This window comes from Salvia splendens, chromosome 21, assembly GCF_004379255.2.
Source record: "Salvia splendens isolate huo1 chromosome 21, SspV2, whole genome shotgun sequence".
In the NCBI taxonomy this organism is placed as follows: Eukaryota; Viridiplantae; Streptophyta; class Magnoliopsida; order Lamiales; family Lamiaceae; genus Salvia; species Salvia splendens.
This window is the reverse complement of record NC_056052.1, coordinates 23,470,903-23,494,232: the sequence shown is the minus strand read 5'-3', so window position 1 is coordinate 23,494,232 and position 23,330 is coordinate 23,470,903. Positions and strand designations below refer to the sequence as shown.

The 23,330-nt window shown below is 38.8% G+C and overlaps 3 protein-coding genes across 3 annotated transcripts; 2 read left to right on the top strand and 1 right to left on the bottom strand.

Annotated features, from left to right (window-relative positions):
• Window positions 1-42: 42 nt before the first annotated feature.
• LOC121784804 (AP-4 complex subunit epsilon-like) lies at window positions 43-8,571 on the top strand. Its single transcript, XM_042183041.1, has 11 exons — window positions 43-932; window positions 1,391-1,576; window positions 2,010-2,225; window positions 2,315-2,425; window positions 2,989-3,186; window positions 3,281-3,412; window positions 3,770-3,826; window positions 4,017-4,133; window positions 5,277-5,354; window positions 5,645-5,788; window positions 7,109-8,571. The coding sequence occupies exons 1-11, from the start codon at window positions 366-368 to the stop codon at window positions 8,150-8,152; spliced, it is 2,850 nt and encodes a 949-aa protein (XP_042038975.1). The 5' UTR covers window positions 43-365; the 3' UTR covers window positions 8,153-8,571.
• A 2,708-nt stretch (window positions 8,572-11,279) lies between these two features.
• LOC121783966 lies at window positions 11,280-17,000 on the top strand. The gene is made up of 9 exons (XM_042182151.1): window positions 11,280-11,482; window positions 11,604-11,672; window positions 12,478-12,507; window positions 13,907-13,939; window positions 14,022-14,092; window positions 14,348-14,429; window positions 15,153-15,245; window positions 15,329-15,411; window positions 16,771-17,000. The coding sequence occupies exons 1-8, from the start codon at window positions 11,384-11,386 to the stop codon at window positions 15,371-15,373; spliced, it is 522 nt and encodes a 173-aa protein (XP_042038085.1). The 5' UTR covers window positions 11,280-11,383; the 3' UTR covers window positions 15,374-15,411; window positions 16,771-17,000.
• Window positions 17,001-18,167: 1,167 nt separating this feature from the next.
• On the bottom strand, window positions 18,168-20,577 carry LOC121785506 (abscisic acid 8'-hydroxylase CYP707A2-like). Its single transcript, XM_042183957.1, has 7 exons — window positions 20,364-20,577; window positions 19,829-20,147; window positions 19,351-19,737; window positions 19,092-19,266; window positions 18,897-19,003; window positions 18,667-18,785; window positions 18,168-18,548 (listed from the first exon to the last, which is right to left on the bottom strand). Exons 1-7 carry the CDS (start codon window positions 20,546-20,548, stop codon window positions 18,455-18,457), a joined length of 1,386 nt encoding a protein of 461 aa, XP_042039891.1. The 5' UTR covers window positions 20,549-20,577; the 3' UTR covers window positions 18,168-18,454.
• Between the last annotated feature and the right edge of the window lie 2,753 nt (window positions 20,578-23,330).

The window sequence follows — 23,330 nt, the reverse complement described above, 5'->3', positions numbered from 1 at the left end:
TGCAGACACCTGTATTTGAAGTGTGAAACACGTTTGGAAAATAAGCATTGCACACTTCGCAACAAAGCTTGTACATCAACGAGCCATCCTTTAATTCTTCGTCTTCTCTCTCAGCACTTACACGTATTGCACAGAATATACACACAAATCTCAATCTCACACTCTAATCTTATTGTCTCTCTTTGGATCTTCATGTTATCTATGTAGATTTCCCCAATTTCTCAAACCCTAAACCCAAATCTGCTGCCAATTTATCTGCCCTGGCCTGAATTTCATCCAATCTCGGCCGAGATCGATCCAATTCACTCCAATTCTAAACGTTTTCAAAGCTGGAGCAGCTAAAGACAATCGGCCGGGAGCTCGCAATGGGTTCCCAAGGTGGATTCGGGCAGTCTAAAGAGTTTCTCGACCTCATCAAATCAATCGGCGAGTCTCGATCCAAAGCCGAGGAAGACCGCATTGTATTGCGTGAAGTGGAGACCCTCAAACTTAGGTTGAACGACCCGAACACCCCCAAATACAAGCTCAAGGAGTACATAATCCGCCTCCTCTATGTCGAGATGCTCGGCCACGACGCCTCCTTCGGGTACATCCACGCCGTTAAGATGACGCACGACGAGAACTTGCTGCTCAAAAGATCTGGATACCTGGCGGTTACGTTGTTTCTGAACGAGGATCATGACTTGATTATTTTGATCGTGAACACGATACAGAAGGACTTGAAGAGCGATAACTATTTGGTGGTTTGCGCGGCTTTGAATGCGGTGTGTAGGTTGATCAATGAGGAGACGATTCCAGCTGTTCTGCCGCAGGTTGTGGAGCTGTTAGGCCACCAGAAGGAGGCGGTGAGGAAGAAGGCTGTCATGGCGCTTCATCGGTTTTCTCAAAAGGCTCCTGGGTCGGTTTCCCATCTCATTTCCAATTTCCGGAAGGTGCTCTTTTAATATTGTCAATGTATTTACAAGTGTGTTACTTACTCCATATGTTAGAGATCTTAGTAAATACTACTATAATAAATTACTCGCTTAAAGTTTTAAAAATGGTGGTATATGAAGATTAATGCTACTCCTTTAATTTGAAGATTGAGCTAAGTCCAAACTCTTGCTAGCTTGTACTAGCATTTATCAACCACAGAACGGTGATAAATCTAAAAAACATGCTTGGTTTGCAGCATTTAGGACACCTGATATAACTTCCATCCTTTAAAATTAAGTGTGGCTTTATTGAAGCTAATCAGTTCTTAAAAGTGGGCATAGTAGAAATATTTGAATTATTTATATTATGTTGTTTATCAACGATTTACCTTAGATCACCCTTTTAAACTTTGTGGATGAGAAAGTATTGCTGGAAACAATTAATTATTTTTTCCCACCAAATAATTTTATTGCAGAAACTTTGCGACAATGATCCTGGGGTCATGGGTGCTGCTCTTTGCCCTCTGTTTGATCTTATTGCTGCTGATGTTGACAAATATAAGGACCTGGTAGTTAGTTTTGTAAACATTCTTAAGCAAGTAGCTGAGCGCAGGCTACCGAAGAGTTACGACTATCATCAGATGCCTGCTCCATTCATTCAGGTGAGACCATGTTTTCCTTATCGTCTTATGCATTCGCATCTAGCAAATTTTTTTAGTTTGGTCATGTTTTAGTGGAAGATCAGACTTAGAAGATGAGTTATAAATTTTCCCTTATAGTTATGCTTGTGGTGGGATTTGAATACCTGTATTGTTCAGAGCAATTTCGTCCCATGTGGGTTCATGAGGTTACTTCTTTTGTTTTTTACTTCTTCCATACAAAACACAAGCATCTTTTCTTGACTACAACCCTAAACTCCCTACTATGCTACCAATATGTACGTGTTGTATTGTGAATATGCTCCTTAGTCCTTAGTGAAGGCCAAAGCAAAACACAACTGCAGGGTATGTAATTTTTTTTGCATAAATGTAGGTTTGCAAATGTTCTCATTATTCATATTTTTAATAATAAATAGCCTAATTTTTGTTTTCGCAGATTAAATTGTTGAAAATTCTGTCCCTACTGGGTATTGATGACAAGAAGGCCAGTGAACAAATGTACACAATTTTAGGTGACATAATGAGAAAATGTGATTCAACAAGCAATATTGGGAATGCCATCCTTTATGAGAGCATTTGTTGCATTTCATCATTACATCCGAACCCAAAGTTGCTTGAAGCTGCTGCTGATGCCATTGCAAAATTTCTAAAAGTAAGTCTTCTAAAACTTGGAGATATTCTGGAATCAAATTTTTATGGTTTTTTTGTTAGATAATAGCTAGATTCATGTCTTTTGGTCAGAGCGACAGCAACAACCTGAAGTATCTTGGTATTGATGCTCTTACTCGACTAATAAAGATAAACCCAGAAATAGCTGAGCAGCACCAACTGGCTGTAATTGACTGCTTAGAGGTAAGATATGGCGTTTCTATTGATGAAAACTGGATTTAGATTGTTTCTGATTTAATTTCAAATACAAAAAAATTGTACTTTCCATTTCTTGTAAAATATGATTCTCATGCTTCGTAACAGTCTGTTATGATTCAAAATGGCTGCCATGCCAGGATATCACATATAAATTAAGTTAGAATTCACCTGTTTATAGATTACTTAAGTTGCATTCTAGAATATTAGGCATGATAACTTGAAATCTGAATCCAGTAAGCATATGAGGTTTGCATTGACCATTGAATTGAAATCAAAGGTACTGGACAATGTATAAGGCACTGAAAGATGTTTACCTTCGAATATGTCAGACAAGATTTGTTACCTAGAGTGCTGTTTTTAGGCTTGTCTAGTTTGTAGTTGTTATCCTTTATCTGTGTTATACATATATATTTTTAATTAGAAAAGTTAGTATTGCTTGTTCTTACTTCTTATCAAGTTTGGCTAAATCTGGTAAGGACTTCTTATGAATTATGATTAAGTTATTGTTTCCTTTTATGCTTCTGAAAAATTTATTCTGTATTTTGCAGGACCCTGATGATACCCTAAAGCGAAAGACATTTAACCTGCTCTACAAAATGACCAAGTCATCAAATGTAGAAGTAATTGTGGACCGTATGATTGAGTATATGATAAGCATCAATGATAGTCATTACAAAACCGAAATAGCTTCAAGATGTGTTGAACTTGGTGAACAGTTTGCTCCAAGCAACCAATGGTTCATACAGGTACTCATTGTTTTGTTATCTTGAATCAGTTGTTTTCAATTTTACCTTCATATATATGGAATTTTGATTTTCTGTTTTTTTTTCCCTTTTCCAGACCATGAATAAAGTATTTGAGCATGCAGGGGACCTGATGAATGCTAAAGTTGCACATAACTTGATGAAGTTGATTGCAGAGGGATTTGGAGAGGATGATGATACTGCAGATAGTCAGCTTAGATCATCTGCTGTATGTTTTCTTTTGGCACCTAAAATTTGATATTACCCACATACTTGGTCTCCTTTCAACTAATTATCAGTTAACTATCTCCTGAAATGATTAGTTTGTCAATAAAATCTTCCATGTGTGATTAACTAGCTTTTATTTTACTGTGCATCATGTTCCTCCAAACCTTGTTTTATTGACAAAGAGAATAGAGACCTCCTATGAGACAGATAAGATTTAGTAAAGCCCCTCAGGAAACGATAAATAGCTTTGTTAGCACTTAGCAGTAATTTGTTTATTGGTGTAAAATTTGATGATGAAGTAATGGTTGTGCTCATTTAGTATTTCTCATCATAATATGCTATTATCTATCGAGTGCAGGTGGAGTCTTATCTTCGAATTATGGGAGAGCCAAAACTACCATCTGCTTTTCTTCAAGTATGTTACTGAACAGCCAAGATTCCGTCTTTTAACATATTTTATGCCCCAAGCTTTGAAGTGGCAGCTTGCCATCCTAACTTTCTTTTAACCAACTATATTTATACTTAGTCTTTCAATTTTGTCACCCTCTCTCAAAGGCAAGCTTGCTCACCTCTCACCATGCCTTCTGTATTTTCTAATGCTGCAGGTAATTTGTTGGGTCTTAGGAGAATATGGGATTGCAGATGATAAATATTCTTCCTCATACATCATTGGGAAGTTGTGCGATGTTGCAGAGGCACACCCAGATGATGATAAAGTGAAGGTAGGTATTTCAAATTGTGTGATATATCCTGTGCAGTAACATTGTTCCTGTGTTGTATATGGTACATATTTTTGGTGTATTACTCGGGCTAATTGTCTGTTCACGTCTCTCTAAGTTCTGAAAACTGAAAACATTGCGCATTGATAATAATTTGGTACACTCGCGCTCACCCTGTGCTTTATAGTCTCTCTTAGCAGCATATAATACACACTTTTAGTTTCAAGAAAAGGAGCTCTCAGTCCCCAACTTTGACTGTTTCTCTTTGGATCTAGAAATGCTCATCTGTTTGAATTTTTTATGGACAAATGAATAAACCCTATATTTACCTGTTAAAATGCAATTGACTATTAGTTTATCAAAAAATGTAGAGCTTTATTTTGGAATTTGGATAGAATATGAAGCAACAGAAACTCAAGAAGCCAGTTTGTATGAATTACTGACTGAGAACACTGAGGTATCTTTTCGGCTTGCAAGTAATTTGAATGCTTAGCCCATACCCTCATGCAATCTGAGCCCTCAACAAAGTTGTGTTTCAAATAGGGTCACTACTGTGATGGCTGGTAGCCTCATTTATTGTTGGTGCGTGTTCTGTGCTCTTATAGTTGGGGACGGTGACAGACCCTTGAATTTTGTTCAGGGGGTTCAACTTTCAATAATATAACGTTTACAACTAACTCTAAAAATAATTTACAAATTTTGACAGTTTTAATGTCATCCGTATTTATTTTGAATTGTGTGCCTAAATAAAATGTCATAACATGTGATTATTGAATTGTTTTTGCTGTATTAGTTGAATTAAGCATTGGGTATACTTTGTTATTTGTTAATAATTTCAGTTATAACCTCTTGTGATTTGAATTATATCTAGCATACAAGGGAAGTGCTAATAGATTATTCAACAATAAGAAAAAAATGAGTTTTTGAATGACTTCCCAGATGGTAATATCTCATGCATTTGAACAACTGATAATGAAGAATGCTTTATTTAATGAAAAGGGTTTTTATGGAAACAAACTGCAAACAGGGCCTCATCCCAGTTATCCTGCAAATTTAATTGGCTCCATACCACTACTCAATTATTTTATTATACTAACTGGTTGATATTTTCCTGTTTGTAATATTTATTTTCCTGTTTGTTTGAAGGCATATGCAGTGACAGGAATTATGAAAATATATTCATTTGAAATAGCGTCTGGGAAACATGTGGACTTACTGCCCGAGGTAAACAATCTGGGTTTGCTGATGGTGTTGTCTGTAACTATGTCTTGAGTATTATCCATTATATCTAGATAGCATACACATCTCTAGTGCTATTGTTGATGACTTGATGATATGAATTTTAGATGTCTGTTATACGCACTTATATTATAATCACATCTTTGGTTTACATAACTTTTGTGAGTAGCACGAGGATTCCTACCAGTTTCTGGAAATTTTCTTCTCTATAATCCCGCACTTGATCACTATTATATGAAGAGATTCTCATATTAGTGGCATCTTACTTTCGACAGTGCCAGTCACTGATTGAAGAAATGTTGGCATCTCACTCAACGGACCTTCAGCAGCGTGCCTATGAGCTTCAATCCATCTTCACTTTAGATGCTCAAGCTGTCAAGAAAATAATGCCTATGGATTCAACTTGTGATGACATTGAGGTAACATTTTCTTTCAGATTCAAGGATTAGTTTGTTCATCCTTACTATTTGATAACTCATTGATGACATTTAGGCCATGTTTGGTTGCCAGGATTCTGTCTGGGAAAGTAATCTGATTCCTTAAATTTTAAATTCCTGTGTTTGTTTCGATTTTTAATCAAACTGAGAAAGTAATCAGAATCTCAAAAACAAGGAAAGTTAGTACAACTTTCTAGGATTCTGAATCCTAACTTTTTTAGGTATTCTTTTTCCCAGTTTTAGGATTCTTACATATTTAATTATTATTATTATTTAATTATTATTATTATTATTATTATTACAATGTTTTAAAAATAATTTTAAATTACAAATCATACTTAATTTCATAATAATAAATAACTATAATTAAAATGATCATAATTATAACTTTGTATTATAATATTTATATATAATTTTTATTATCATAATAATAATTAATAACTTATTAAATAATTAAAATATAATTATATAATATAAATTATATTGTAATAAATACTAATTATTATTTTATAAATTAATAATTAATAAAATCGTAGTGAAATTCTAAATTATAAAATTTATTTAATTATAATATCCTTAAATATTATAATAGTAATAATAATAATAATAATAATAATAATAATTATTATTATTATTATTATCATTTATGATTATAATACTCCATGTAACTATAATTATACTTGTATTATTATATATTGTGATGGATGATTCATATTTAAACTATCCATCATAATAATAGATATATAATAATATAATTGTCATCATTTGTAATTAATAATTTATTAAAAAAATTTATTATTCTTTTTATAAATAAAATAATAATAAGTCTATCTTTAGTTTGGTGTTTAAATGAAATATAAAATTTAAAATCTTGGTATTCTCCAAACACAGGAAAGTAAAGTTATTAGGAATCATATTCTAGAAATTCATTTTCCTAGGAATCATATTCCTTGCCAACTTTACTTTCCCGCCAACCAAACATGGCCTTAATGAATGCAAACTTTTGAAGAGCCCCCCACCCAATCTTTTCAAGTTTCAGATAACTTCTCATCTAAATCTGAAAGGAACATGGCACGGTACTGCTTGATAGTTGGATGCCGTATGATTCGATAGCAAGTAATTCAATATAAAGTTGATGCTGACCTGACTGCAATATTTGTGTTCTGGGACTATTCATATCATATGATCCATCTTAGATCAATTTACGTATAATAGCTTGCTTGTTTGTTTGCTGCCCCTCTTGCTGTTTTTGGTTATATCAAGTGTCCACCAAAGATAATAATGCTTTTTCAATTTTTGCAGATTGATAAAAATCTTTCATTTCTAGATGGTTATGTGCAACAAGCAATAGAAAATGGTGCTCAGCCATATATCCCGGAGAGTGAGCGCTTAGGAATATCAAGTATTAGCAGTTTCAAGAGTCATGACGAACACGAACCATCCACACATGCTCTTAGGTTTGAGGCCTACGAGCTACCTAAACCATCACTGCCTCATAATATTCCTCCAGTATTAGCATCATCAACTGAGCTTGTTCCTGTTGAGCCATCATATGTCGCTGATATCCTGCATCCTACTTCTGCTCCGTCAGCTTCTGATGCTGGGTCATCCGAACTGAAACTACGGCTTGATGGGGTTCAGAAGAAGTGGGGACGACCTACTTACTCCTCTCCTGCACCATCTAGTTCAAGCACCAATCAGGTGAAGGTTCAGAATGAGACACCCAGACCAGATTCTGCAAGCAGTTCAAAACCAACAATACATGATACAGCATATATTTCAAGAAAGCAGCAAATTGAAATCTCTCCGGAAAAGCAAAAACTCGCAGCTTCACTTTTTGGGGGCTCAGCAAAGTCTGAGGGCAGACATCTTCCTAGCCAGAAGAATTTGAAAACTCAGAATCACACTTCAGACACTTATCGTTCATCGAAGGCTCCAGCTCCTGACACTGCTGTAAAAACATCCCAGCCACCGCCAGACTTGCTGGACATGGGTGAACCATCTATTGCCAGCAGTACACCATCAGTAGATCCTTTCAAGCAATTCGAAGGTCTGTTTGATTTCACACAAGAAACAACCCCAGTAAGTACTGGTGGAGTTCATGGTGCTACTAAAGATTCCGATTTTACATCTCTTTTTGCGGACATGTCTCTATCTGCCCAGAGTCATATTGATCCGAACCCAGAACCAAATGGTCTTCGGGGAAACAAAGTCAAACCTTCAGGAAATCAATTGAACAAGGGGCCAAATTTGAAGGAATCTTTGGAAAAGGATGCACTCGTAAGACACGTGGGAGTGACACCATCTGGTCAGAACCCCATCTTATTTAAAGATTTGCTTGGCTAGATGTTTGTGTGGAAACCTGGATACAATTGGATTCGTTGAGGATAGTTCTCTGCCTTGGGTTCTAAGCCATGACCAACGAGGATGCAATCTAGCGACAGCAGGTCAGGAACTGAAGCCCTCTGGTATTCGTAGTAGTTTTCAGCTCTACTCGGTATTGGTTGGTGGGAGAGCATTCCGGTATGTAGAAAATTCAGCAAGAGGTAGACAGTACAGGTTTTCCGACTGTCGATGTGTCTTTAGAGGTAGACAGTACAGGTTTTCCGACTGTCGATGTGTCTTTATCGTCCATGTGAACAATTTTTGAAACATTAAAGGGAGTGCTGGAGACGCATTGTTGTGTCTTTATTTTCACGATGTAATAAAAAGTAACGCTGTTATGTCGTCTTAAACTGTTATTTATAGAACATTGATTTATTTTACAAAAGGGAGTTATCTCATCTCATGTTGTAATGTTACTCCATTAAAATTGTTGTGTTGGTGGCATCAAGTGATTTCGTTGATTGCATTAAAGCATTAAATTGTGATTTTGCACTTAAGTTCATGGTCATGACTTACTAATTACTGTCTCAAAATTTTATATTGTAGAGTACTTGGACAATTGTTTCTCTTCCAATAGTAGGATTATAAAATATGGCTAACAAAGTAACAAATGACAAATTAAAGATTAGTTAAAATAAGCACCTTCTATCCGAGAGTAGCAGGGTCCTATTTTAAAATCTACATTAATCCAAAAGACTAGCATTTATTAGAGCATGTACATCCGCGGCTCAAAGCACAACCTTGCTTGTTCAACTGTCAAAGCAAGATGATGAGCACGCCAAAGTTACATGCCCTCACCTGCGTCGTGCTAACTTCGTTGGTCAATCAAGAGCTCACCGTGTGACATAATCATTAATTTGGTATTTAAATTATGCAATTTTTTTATTATAGTAATTAATTTTGTTTTACTATTTTTAGTAATTTTATTATTTTATTGTTTAATTTAACTGAAAATAAATAGGTTTAAATTTTTTGGCCTTTTTAGAGCATCCGCAGTGGCGGAGGTCAGACCGGCGTGTCGGACGTCCACCATTGTGTGCATGTGACGCGGATAAGGACATCCGCTGCGGACACCGCAGTTCCGCGGCCTTCCGCTGATGTCCGTCGCGGACGTCCGCCATTGCGTTGACTCTCACGGACATCAGCGCGGACGTCCCAATTATTGCATTAAATTTTTTTAAAAAAACTATAAATAAGTCTCGTTGCACTTCATTTCATTCGCACCACTTGTATTAACGAGTATTTCTCTCTAAATACTTTTCTTTCGAAAAATAATGGAGCATCACGATAGCGATTCCCCCGCTACGAGCGAGTCACAGTCGCCTTATTTTCCTGGCGACGGGAGTATGCCGGTGTCCGCCGCGATGCCCCAAATGCCGGGGATGATGCCCCAACCTCAAATGGCGGCGGGGATAGTACCCTGGTACTACAACATGTACCTGCAGTGGTATAGTATGATATGCCCCAAATGTCCCAGATGCCCGGGGCGAGTGCCGGAATGCCCCAAATGCTAGGGATGATACCCAGAATGTCGGGAATGATGCCTGTAATGCCGGGGATGATGCCCCAGATGCCCGGTATGATGATGCCAGGGATGATGCAGGGGTCGCCGGCGGATGCGGGGGGCGTAGGCAGAGGGTCCCCCAATCACCGGTGGACGACGTCTACCGGCCCTATATGGATTTACTGTCGATGGAAACCTCCCGAGTACTCCTCTCGAGACTCAGTTCACTGGCATCGACACGTTCTCGATGGAGGAGTTGGGGCTCCGATCCGGGATTCTCCCACAGACGCACCAACGGCGATAGGGAGGAGGGGGAGAACAGGGAGAGTGAGGGGCAGGGGATGGGGCAATACCTCGCCCATCCCGATGTACGATGGTGAGGCGGGAGAGGGGTCCAGCGGGAACAAGAGGACCGTCTGGAGCATGGAGGAGTGTGTTGCGCTGTCGAAGGCGTGGATCAGTGTAGTGGAGGATCCCTACGTCAGGGGGAACCAGCACATCGACAGGATGTGGTGGCGCATTAGCCAAAGCTACCTCCAGTTCAAACCGCCAGGGGGGAAGTCTCACAACGGAGAGCAATGCCGGAAACAGTGGGAGCGGCTGAGGAGGCAGCTCAGCCGATTTGCCGGCATTTACACAAACAACCTCCGCTCGGCAACCAGCGGCATGTCTTCCGAGGATGTGAAGCTTCTGATGCACCAGCAGTTCCCCGACAGTGAAAAGGGGTTCGGGGAATTCAAATATTGGGAGGTCTATCTTGTGGTGCAGTCTTCGCCCAAGTTCACTGCGGGCGTTGAATCTGGCTGGCCGAAGCGGACGGAGATTATTGCCTCCCGGGAGTACAGTAGCAGTGCTGGTTCCCACGAACTCCCCCTGCCGAGACAAAATTCCCGACACCCATATCATCGAACCGCCGCCGTCGCCCGGTTGGGCAAAAGGCGGCGGTGCGGACTGCGAGGCGAAGCGCCAACAGATCTACCGAGGGCCCAATCGGCAGTGCCCACCCAAAACAATCCCGAGAACCCCTCATTCGCCCGCATCGCAACACATGAAATCTAGTTACGTGCGATAGTTGAATGGCGCCAATCGACCGACCCCCATTACAAGCGGTCGCTTAAACCCCTCATCAACAGTATGCTGCGCGATTTGGGGTTCGGAGACATGTCGGGGAGTGGCGACGAGGGGGGTGGCGGCGGCGACGACGAAGTGGGTACTGGCGGCGGGGAATCCGAAGAGTGAGCCAGCGGTTTTTTTATCTATGTAATTTTTTTTAATTACTATGTATGTTTTTTTATAATTATGTATCTTTTTTTTAATAAAGTGGTTGTAAAATCTCCGTATTTGCGTCGAATTTTTAATTTCGTAAATTGTTTAAATTCGTAAATTGTTTAATTTGTGAATTTGTGAATTTTTATTAATGTGGGATGTCCGTCGGGATGTCCGCCACTGTGCGATGGGATGTCCGTATGACGTGACATCCGCAGTGGGAAGTCCGTATGACGTGGCCGAAGGTGTCTTTGGGATGCGGATGCCCTTATTATAGGCTCGTTTCCCGCCTCTTTTCCACTCTCGCTTTCTATCACGCTGAAAGTCTGAAACCAACACTACGACTCTGACAGTAGCAGTTCAATTTCAATTTCAATTTCAATTTCAATTTCTAGAAAGGGGTAAAGCAGATAAGGATTAGAATGGAAAATAGCGGATCTGTTCCTGGATTAAGGCAAACGAATTTGAAGAAATCATTCGATCGCAGCTTGCGCTCCTTGTTTACTGCCTGCTCATTCGAGGTGAGGGTTTATGGTTCTCGTCGTAATTGATTTTAAAATTCGCAGCGTTGACGGTGCTGTAGTTTATTCACATCGTCCAATTTCTTTTATTGTAATTAATTTTGTATTTCACGCCATTAAGGAATTCCGTAAAGCTTTTCCGAGTTTTACTGCATCTGAGCAGGATCGCCTCCATCAGCTCTTTGCTCAGGTATTTATTCAGTGTTCCACTCTCTCTCCTTTTAATTTTATTTTAATAATTCTGTGGTATGTGAGGTCTAATTTAGAAAATTCATGCTGCGGGCTTAAAATCTTAATTTTATCGTCTCAAAAAGAGCGATAGAAGAATGCATCTTAAGCTCATTTGGTGATGAAATATGCCTCTTGCTTTTGATATTTTCTCATATTCTTTGGTATGCACCCATGTAGAATTGCCTGAAAATGCATAGCACGGGGGAGCATTTATTTGCTTGTTTTTAGTTTGATTTTTTATGCTTCAATTAAGAAAAAGAAAAAAAATGAAATAATGTGCTCTCTTTTTAAATTCGTAAGAGCTGGAATACCTACATTTCCATGAATTATGATTGGCTCATGTTCAATCTGTAGGATCCATATGGAAGCTGGCGTTTCAATATAGAATTACATTAATTCAAAAAGTTCATCAATAAAAGCATAAACTAAGCAATATATTTATAAGTGGGGGGGAGTGGGGGGGGGGGACAATAGGTTACATAGAGATTAACAATGCTTTATCTACACACTGTTGCATACTTGCCACTACTTGGTAGTTATTCAGAAAATGATCTCTCGGCTAGGGTAGTGCATCTACATTATGTTGCAAGCTTATTAGGTATCCAACACAAAAATGTGTATTTGGCCATTACCGTGAATCTCATGCACTATTATTTATTTATTTTGCCATTCATGTGTACATTTTAGTTTTTAAAGGTTTATGTCAATCTCTTACTTCATGAAAATATTAACCGCCACTACTTTTTTGCTTTAATATACTTCAGGTTGTCTCTTCGTTGCATCAAGATATTGAGGTATGAAGCATAAATATTTGTTTGTCTCCTCATTCATTTAGAAACTGAGGCTTCTCTTATACTAACTAGTAACTATGAAAAACTGAATTGTTTTGATGACTAAAACAATTGATGGCTGTGCTTAGGAACATCCTTGTGGAGTACTGTTGCTTTCACACAAGCATGCTGGAGTACAAATTAATGGATTTTTAATCTAACTATATGAACTAAAATTCCTCAATAAACATATTTGTCTCTTTATCTTTAGTTTATACTCTCTAATAGTTTCCAGCTGTTTAATTCTGTTATCGTTTTGAGTTTTTACCTGCCACCCATGTTTCAGTTTATGTCTGTATGTTTTTTTCTTCATTATTCTCTCTCTCATGCGGTTCTCTAATCTTAAATGTGATACGTAATACTACTTCTTCGGTGAGTGCTGCATGATTGTCCTGTTTGCATTCCGTTATGGTGAAATTTATGGTATGAGACTCAAATCTTGCAAAGATTATTTTCCCAGTTTCCTTGTCCAGTGGATAAACTGCTGCTTGTATTCTTAATGTTGTACTTAATCGGCTTTATCAACAAATTTACATTTTCATTAGAGAGAAATGTATTCTGACTTATTTGAAATAATCATCAATATCGAGATTAGCTTATATATCTCTTAGGGTTAATTCTTTTTTAGTTCTAGGGTGTTTTTTACATTCCATAAGTGTATTAGGATTTTTTTTAATTCCGGCTTTGGGAGAGACGCATGACCCACATGCGTCGCCCGTTAATGAAACGCATGACTGTGAAGCGTTTTAGTGTAAGACGCATGACCTTAATGCGTCTTTCAATTTTTTTTTTATTTTAATTGAACGACGCATGACGCACATGCGTCTTAGGGAAATTATTTCGTAACAAGCATTAAATAAGAATGACTTTTTTGCATCATTTAATGCTTGTTACGAATAATTTCGCATCATTTGATCAACCCCACCAAGGATATTCATCGACCAATGACGAGGACATGTCTTTTGGAGTCATCTGCGCTTCAATGCGCGACTTTCATATAATGGCCATAACTCTCTCATCCTTACTCCGATGGGGGCGTGCAAGATACTCACGCGAAGCCCTTTCGAAGACGAAGACAATGTTTTTGGAGGATTCCAGAGAAGACGCATGTGTGTCATGCGTTTTACCCTAAGACACATGTGCGTCATGCATCGTTCAATTAAAATAAAAAAATTGAAAGACGCATTAATGTCATGCGTCTTACACTAAAACGCATCACGGTCATTCGTTTCATTAACGGGCGACGCATGTGGATCACTCGTCTCTCCCAAAGCCGGAATTTAAAAAAAGCCCAGTACACTTATGGAATGTAAAAAACACCCTAGAACTAAAAAAGAATTAACCCATATCTCTTATCTTGCAGGAACAATTTGAGTCAATATTTGTCGGGACACAGGTATTGGCCCAATGTTCTAGAAATAAGTTTATATTTAGCTATGCGTGATAGGTTTTCTGAAACTTCTTATGTTTTACTGTAGGCAGGAGAAATTCTTGATACTGTAGAAGAGCTAGTGGAAGAACAGACTCTGGATCCTCTACATTCTAAGAAGTATGCCCCTATATCAGTTATTAACTTTGTAAACGACCTTCTCCTACAAAATTAGTTGCTAACATACATGGCTACATGTATATATTATCCGGTAATTCTTTTAGCAGTCATAAAGCTCATAAATTTTGCTGTCTATATTTCTAGCTAACTTTTCTCCATGCAAAAATCAATGGTAGAAATTCATGTCTTGTTAGACTTTCTAATTTTTTGTTAAACATGTTTTGTTAATAGACAATAATGACTGAATACTTGCAGGAGTAATGTAGAAGAAACGGCTAAAAAACTTTTGGAAGCAAAGAAAAATGAGGTCAATCATTTGAAGGGACTATTGGAAAAGGTGAGCTCAGAGGACAAGATTTCAATACTTATATAAACTGAATAGACAAGCGTGATTAGAATTAGTAGCTTAAGTTACAATTGTCCAGAATGTATATTCTACAGATGCTAAAATATGTTAGTTTGGGATTTCTCAAGTTGTAAATTGCAATCAGTGACAAGTGTGCTTAATGAATGTGGATTATGGAGCTAATGATTTGAAACATAGAAGTATCTAACAGTTGATCCAAATAGCATAGATTAATTTAGTTTGTCTATAGCTGATCGATGCATTCATTTGTCTTCATTTGGTAGTATACAGAGTAACAGAGGTAACACTGATGGTGTGAAGCATATAAAAGTTAACTGCTTTCACTAGAGTAGACCAGACTTTATCAACTTTGTCTTCTTCGCTGTAAGATTGGGGAAGATATGAAATAACTGTATCTTGCGTTATTTCCTTGATTACTCTCTTCAATGTCTTCCAATTATTCATCTGTTAACTGTTGTATGTCGCCTTCCTATTATTCTGTTTGACAGTTAGTTCATGACCAATTGTGATTAAAAATTTTACTTCTTCCTGGCACCAAGAAAACTTTTTTTTTTTTTTTTTTTTTTTTTTTTTTTTTCTGTCTTATAACCCTCCTTTAGATAAGAGATGCATTCCTTTTGTTTTCTATATTTTCCGATCAGTTTTATGGAGAACTTTATTGCTTATTTTACCCTTCCTAATTATTTTAATCAGGCAGAAAAAAAGAAATGTGAAATGAAAGCACGTGTTGAACAACTCAAGAAAGAAAAGCAAGACTTCTCAGGAGCTGAAAATCTTGTAAATGAGGTTTGATTTCAGTAGATCTTTTATTTTGCAATCTACATGCATGATTTTAATGGCACCAACTAATGAGTTTTTCAATTCCACAGTTAAAGAACAACAACCTGAACTATTTGACTGGCTACCAGACTTAGCCTATCAACATGTGAATGCAATGGACATATTTCTGAAGGTTCGTATAGTATTCTACTTAGACCTTTTCTTTAGGCCAACAAATAGATCACTAGATCTTTGTTTCAGGATTATGCTTCACTATCCACAAGTAGTGGTGCCCAGGAGGTTAATACCTGATTTGGTTTGGAAAATCCATAAGTTTATATTACTCTCATTAGTACTTTATATGATCAACTTCTTTACTGGCTTTTACTTTCTCGCAAAACTTTCGAGTGTTACAGATTATCTAGTCTAATTTCCTATCTTGCCTCTTAGATCAGCTCAAAAGTTTCTTTAAATCTTCTCGAACTCTGCTTTTAAATATTTGTGTGACTTTTTTCCTGAGAGCTGAACTCCATAATGAAATTATGCAATCTGTTAGCCGTTGACCAAATAAAAAAACACGAAATACACAATTTTAATCTTCCTTCTGTATCACCAGTGCATTACCATGCATGATATAGATAGCCTAAAAAAATATTTGACTTGAATCCTCTTAGATGCAGCCACAACACCAAATCCACACCTACCCCATGAAACATTTAGTTATTAGCAACTCATCCTCTTATGTCATGACCAGAAGTAGTCACCCTCTTGAACACCTCAATCATATCATACCGTAACACTCACATTGCATGATTGAGAAACGATGATCCAAACATACGACGCATGGATCATCTAAGGATCCCACCATTGTAGTTACCTTTATCTTCTTACCAAGTAGCTTATGAGTTGGTTAAATGTGTGAGTTTCCAGATACACTAGTTTATCACGAAACGTAAGCTTATTGTCCATTCCTTGTCCGTATACCCATGAATCTAGCTGACTAGTACAAGAGAATATGAAAGCCTGGCAGTACATATGTTTGTTTATACAAATGTTTATCACATTAATATTTTATTCATATACTTTTAGCAGTATTCATGGCGGTTGACTTTTTGAATAACTATTGTATAGTCGCTTAAGTTCTTAGCCTTCTTTACAGCATCATTAAATGCCAGCATTTGACCTGTCCTTTTTGTCTGATCTCATCACTTGTTTAACATGAAGATAAAAACTTAGGATGATTGGATTTTTATTATTATTCTGGGTTTTGTTATGCAAAGTCATTGTACCATCTCGATGCCAGCTTTTATTTAGGTTTTTTTATTAGGGTCAGAATCAGTGCTACCATCTTTGGTGTATGTAAGTTTCTGATGAGATAATAAAAAAAGTTGTGGTTTGGCAGGTGATGGTTTCTGAAACAAACTCTTGTTTTTTTATTTGATAGTGTGGTCAACTCTAAATTATTTGAATTAGTTAAGCTTGAGTAGGAAGAGAAAATCAAAATTGAATTCTCGCAGATCATACTAAATACATGTTTTGACATTGATGACAGAAGCAGACACTTGGAAGAGCTCTTGTTGCTGCCTACATACGACTTCGTGGAGATTGTGACAAACGGCGTTCGATATATCTTTGATTAAGTTTACTTTTCATTTTCTTTAATCAATGAAGATTTGGGAGTTTGACGTTCTTACATATGATCATAGTCAAACAATCAATCAGATTGAGAGCATTGTAAAGATCTTCTGGTGATTAAATCAAAAGATGTGTGGTGAACATGAATATGGTGTATTTGTTTGGGACGAACAAGAGTATAACTCGATCATTTTCAAACAGACTGCAATCTTTTCCTCTCCGTATGAACGGAGTCGACCATTACAAATTTGAGAACGTTAAACATACGTAGTGAACTCAGCCACAACCCTAAGAAAAGAGCAGTCAAAATCTATGATGAGCAATGGTGGATCTAATTTTGGAGGCGATGAAATCGAAGTAAACGAACGAGGGAGAACGAATGGAGAATGAGGTTTTCCTTTTAACATTAATGAGAGTTAAAATTGTTATTTCACACATTAGACCAAAAAAAAATCTCAAAATGATTTGTTTGATGTCTTCTTCCAAATTTTTTTTTTAGATCGTATGGTAGCCTTAGTGTTTCCTGCCGAGAGTAGGGCATAATTAGACGGAAATGGATCCTTTGCTGTGCATGTGCCATTTCCTACCCACACAATTAAATAAAAGAAAAGGAAAAAGAAAAAGGATAAAAGGAAGCATACATGCGTTTCATTCATAAAGTGCTGTGTTTTGAAACACAGCCCTGCTGTGCACGGCAGGGGATCCTTCCCGTAGTTAGACCATCCTTGCAATTTAGAGTGGTGTTTATTGCTTATATTACGTTACATAAAAACAGTATGAATTTTGCTAGACTCCAAATTGAAGTTAATGTTATTCCAGAACATACACACAATATCTATATGTTACTAGTATTATCTAATAAAAACTGAATTCTATATTAAGTCCTATATGATTATTTTCTAAGATACTGCCACAGATGATAAGTAAATTATATAATTGTATAGTATGGAATATTTCTTCATTTTTCTTAATTTCTGTGGAGAAGAATGGAACATTTTAAATACACGTATATGTGGTATATCCAGTCCCATATTTCACAATAGTGATGGATCCAAGCTGGATATGACATGACATTATGTCCTATATTCAATTTAGTGTTTTGGTATTTGGTCATGTGTTGAATTTGAAGTGGCCATAGTTATGCTGTCAATTGCGACTCAAGCACAATGTCTGCAACATTTCAATCTTTGAACATCTAATCAAAAGCGGTTTACTTTGATTTTCAACTTAGTCATGCAAACAATTCTAACATGTTGAAGTATATAGATCCCAACAAATAATATAAACACATGAAATCAAGAATTTGAGGTTTGCCAAAACTGAGACTAAAGATTTTCATTGATTGCCTTGCGGACTTCTTCGGATAGCAAAAGGGCTAAAATACAAAGAATTTGTCTAGCTATATAGCTACTTATTATAATTATTATTATCCCTGTAGAAGAAATGTGAATAAATATTTTTCTCAGTTTCTTGAAATTCTTTATCTACAATTCTCTATAACTGTGGGCTGCCTTCATTTCTTGATCAAAGGCAACAGAAAAATATGATGTCTCTTTATTACTAGTCTCCCACTTGGCAGGAAACATGCTTTGCATTTGGACTCATTTCTTGAGAGATATTTTGATTGGCAGACCATTCTGGGGAAGAGGGAATGGTCCATACTGAACTCCATTCTGTGGGGCAATCATAGAATACCTGCAAAAATTTCAACAAAATCTTATCACCTCACTCCCATACTACTATTTTAGGATACAACACTGAATTTTGTTTAAAACTGTAGTAAGAATTGATGTTGTTTTAACTTCAACCTTACCTGTATTTTGTGGTGAGATGATGTAATAAAACCAGGATCTCCAGCTTGGCAAGCTCATTCCCTGGGCATGAGTGGACCCCACTGCCAAATGGGATGAATGTATTGGGCTTCACAGGAGCCTGCATATCAACACAAAATACTCTTTTTCAGTGAAAATATTAAAAAAAATGCAACCTTGAAACAAATATCTTTTTTACATGAATGAACAGCTTGTGGGCCTCAATGTTTACCTCAAATCTTGAAGGATCAAACTTCTCTGGCTCAGGGAAATTTTCTGGATTGTGGTGGATGTTTCTGAAAAGTGGCAGCACCTTCCACCCTTTTGGAATCAGATATCCTGTCAAAAATATAATTTGATCTCAGTAAAAATAATTTCAATAGTTGAGTCTCATTCTAATTTCTAACTAACTAAATAACTAACTCACCATTAAATTCAACATCTTCCACAGCTTCTCTAAAAGTGAAGTTCAAAATAGAGGCAACTCTAAGTGTTTCTTGAATGACCCTTGAAGTCAAAGGCATATTCTTTGTGTCATTCCAATTCAAAACCTTCTCCTCACCACTTTCCTCCTTAGCCTTGATTATGGCTTCTTGCTCTTCCTGTGACAAAAAGATACCATCTTTGTCAGTTTTCAGACAAGTTGGAATGTAAAAGAGAGACCATTTTTTTAGAAAGATTCTTACAGTGACTGCTTGCAGCACACTTGGATTTTCTGCAAGATACTTGAAAATCCAAGTCATGATGCTGGCTGTGGTGTCACGAGCGGCAAAGATGACCCCGATTATGTTGTCTGCGATCTGCTCATCGGAGAGCCCCTCGGATTCCTCCATGAATGATCCCAAGAGATCAGTGTATTGCTCCTTTGTCCCTCTCCTCACTGACAGAATCTTTGCAAAGATTCTTGACAGCTCCTTCCTTGCCTTCATGGCCTTGTGGAAGAGCGTCCCCGGGAGATTGATCGGCATCGAATTGTACCCTTTTTCGATGATGTAATAAAACCTCTTGAGATCCTCCCTGTACTTGGCTTCCTCCGTTCCAAGAATCGACAGCAATGCCACATTGAACGCATACTGCAAAACAGAGGAGTCAGAAATATGTATTCAAGAAACAGAGCAAAAACAGAGGACTCTGTTTTTAGTAGTACTACAATTAATCACTCACTGTTTTCATTTCTTGGAAAGTGGTGATGAGGTTTCCATCCAATGAGCGGAGGGTGTCGACGGCGATGGACTCGATATCGGAGACGATGTTCTTGATGGCCTCGGGGGTGATGGCTCGGAGCACGAGCTTCCTGAGCTTGGCGTGGTAGTCGCCTGTGCTGAAGAAGATGGCTTGCTTTCCCAGCATCCTCTCTTTGCTAGCTGGGAATGTGGGCTTGAAGAGATGAGCATTCGTCACCAGCACCTGCCTCGTCGCCTCCGGGCTCCCGATCATCACGCAGGGGTAGCCTAGTATGTGGCTCTTGAATATGGCGCCATACCTGTTGCATAAAAATTGAACCTTTATTAGTAATTTGTGTGTGATGGTGAAGAAGAGAGAGTGGAATTGAATAAAAATTGAATGTTTATTAGTAATTTGTGTGTGATGGTGAAGAAGAGAGAGTGGAATGAAATAAAAATTGGATCTTTATTAGTAAATTGTGTGTTTTTTAGCATAGAAATGATGAAAGGTGTTGAGAGAGGGTGAAGGGGCTCACTTCTTGATTTTGGAGGAGAAGAAGGTGTTGGGGTTTTGGGAGTAGAGTTGGAAGGTTTCACCGATGTAGGGCCAGCCCAGGGTGCCGGGGGGGAGGGGGTGGACGGAGGGGAGGAGGAGCTTGAGGAGGAAGAAGGAGAAGGCGGCGGCGGCGAGGAGAGAGAAGAATAGGGAGATGGGATCCATGTTTGTTTGAGTGTTGTTGATGGGAAGAAGTTGGGGGGGAGAGTGGGTATATATACAGCTAGAGAGAGAAAAAGAGGTTTTTGTGTTGTGTTTTGGTAGTTTCTATTTTATGTATGAAAATATGAAATAGTACATGTGTGCGATGAGAGGGAGGAGGCCATGTGAGAGGGACACGCAGAAAGGCTTAGGAGAGATGAGCTAAAATAGAAAAAATATTTTTTTAAAAAAAATTAGAAATAAAATAAAAAGGGACATGGTGTTAGACCATAAGAGCATCCACAGTGGTCGGCAGACAAGCAATAGCCCAGCCATAGCTCAGTCATGCCACATCAGCTGCACTAAATTCCTCCTGCCACATCAGCTGGACAAGCAACTGGACAAGCAATAGCTCAGTCACAGCCTTGCCACATCATTAGCACTAAAAATAAATAATTAACAATCACACAAAATACGGAATTAAATTCAAGCCACATATACGGGAAAATTTGATAATTTCATTTAAATTAAAAAAGGTACATAATTTAACAAAATTACATAATAAAAAAATACATAATTTAACAAAATTACATAATTAAAAAAAAACCTATCGTCGTGCAGTCCTCCGCGCCCACAACTCTTCAATTAAATCCTTTTGAAGTCGAATATGAGCATCCACTTGGCGCATGTCGGCATGTGCCTGGAGGCGGCCGGCTTCATCGTGAGGTACCCCGCTTCGTACTTTGGGGCGGCCGCGCCGTGGCTTGGACCGGCTTCATTATCGTCGTTGGCCCAACTAGTCAGTTGTACACCTTCATCTTCGACAATCATGTTGTGCATGATAATACAGGCGTACATTATATCAGCAATGCAGTCGATATGCCACAAACGCGTTGGACCCCTAACTGCCGCCCATCGAGACTGGAGCACAGCAAATGCGCGCTCCACGTCCTTGCGCGCCGACTCCTGTCGTGCCGCAAAGTAGGCCTTCCTCTCATCTGATGCGCATAGGATCGTCTTCACAAAGACGGGCCACCTAGGGTATATCCCATCCGCCAAGTAGTAGCCCATATCATGTTGGTTGCCATTGGCGACAAAACTGATGGCCGGACCGACGCCCTGGCACTGCTCGTTGAAAATGGGCGACGAGTTGAGGACGTTGAGGTCGTTGTTCGAACCGGCTACCCCAAAATACGCATGCCAAATCCACAGCCGGTAATCAGCTACGGCCTCGAGGATCATCGTGGGATTCTTTCCCTTGTAGCCGGTCGTGTAGAACCCTTTCCAGGCAGCAGGGCAGTTCTTCCACTCTCAATGCATACAATCTATGCTGCCTAACATACCCGGAAACCCATGCTTCTCCCCGTGCATCTGCATCAGCTCCTGGCAGTCTTCGGGGGTTGGGCTTCGAAGGTACTGCTCACCGAATATTTCAACCACGTCCTGACAAAAATACTTCATACATTCAAGGGCAGTCGTCTCGCCGATGTGGAGGTACTCGTCCCACATGTCTGCCGCTCCTCCGTAGGCCAGCTGCCTGATTGCCGCAGTGCACTTTTGAATAGGTGTGTGGCCGGGTCTGCCAGCCGCATCGTGCCTGAAGCGGAAACACAGATATCAACGTTCCAAAGCGTCGACAATACGCATAGACAGGGCAGTGCTCATCCTAAAACGCCGCCTGAAAAGGTTGGCGTTAAACCGCGGCTCCGGTGCGAAGTAGTCTTCGTATAGCCGCTGATGTGCAGCTACGTGATCCCGGTCAATCACTGCTCGGCGGTGGACAACAGGTCGAGGTTGCCGCCGGCTGCGAGGCCCGTTGTAGCAGCCGGTCTATCTCTCGGGACGTATATGCATCCAAATGTTCGTTCAAACGCCGTTCGTACTCCTCAGCATCCCCACCACTACCACTACTACTACCACCCGCGTTACTCATTTCGCGTTGTTGTTGATCTTGTACAGAAATTAAGATAGAGAGAGTACTTGTTAAAACAAGTGGTGCGAATAAAAATGTAGTGCAAATCGCGTATATATAGTGTTTCGAAAATTAAAAAAAAATAAATTCGCTCGCCGGTTGCTCGCCGATCGAGAGGCTGCAATAGCGGCGAGCCAATCGGCGAGCGCCCGGGAATCGGCGTACCCTCGCCGGCTGCAATATTTCGGCGAGCGCCAAAAATCGGCGACCACTGGAGATGCTCTAATAGCTAAAATTGGTGTAGCTGAGGTATGATTTATGATTAGAGTTGCGAGGAAACAACGCTTCAATACCAAAAAATATTGTGGGATGCATTTTCCCAAATCCGTACCATTTATTTTTTTATTATTTCCTATTTTTAATCTATGTTCTCACTAGAGCTGGAAAAATATACCGAAATACCGTATACCGCACTTATCGCACCGAAAAAATATCGAATTTTCGGTATACCGTACTTTTCGGTAACCGACAGTTTTATGTACGGTAAAGGTATGCATTTTGTATATACCGCGGTATACCGCGTTATACCGCAATTGCGGTATATACCGCAAATAACACGGTATACCGCAAATACGGTATATACCGCAATTGCGGCATATACCGGAAATCACGGTATACCGCGGTATACCGACAAAAGCTGTACGGTGAAGGTGTGGTTTTTGGTCATACCGCACGATACGGTACGGTATGCGGTATGGTCATTTCGGCGCGGTATATCGTACCGTTCCAACCCTAGTTCTCACATGTTATTCTATGTACATCTTATTCGAATTACCTTCTTTGTAGTGATATTTGGATGTGAAATTTCTGGGTTTAGATTTTTATTTTATACAT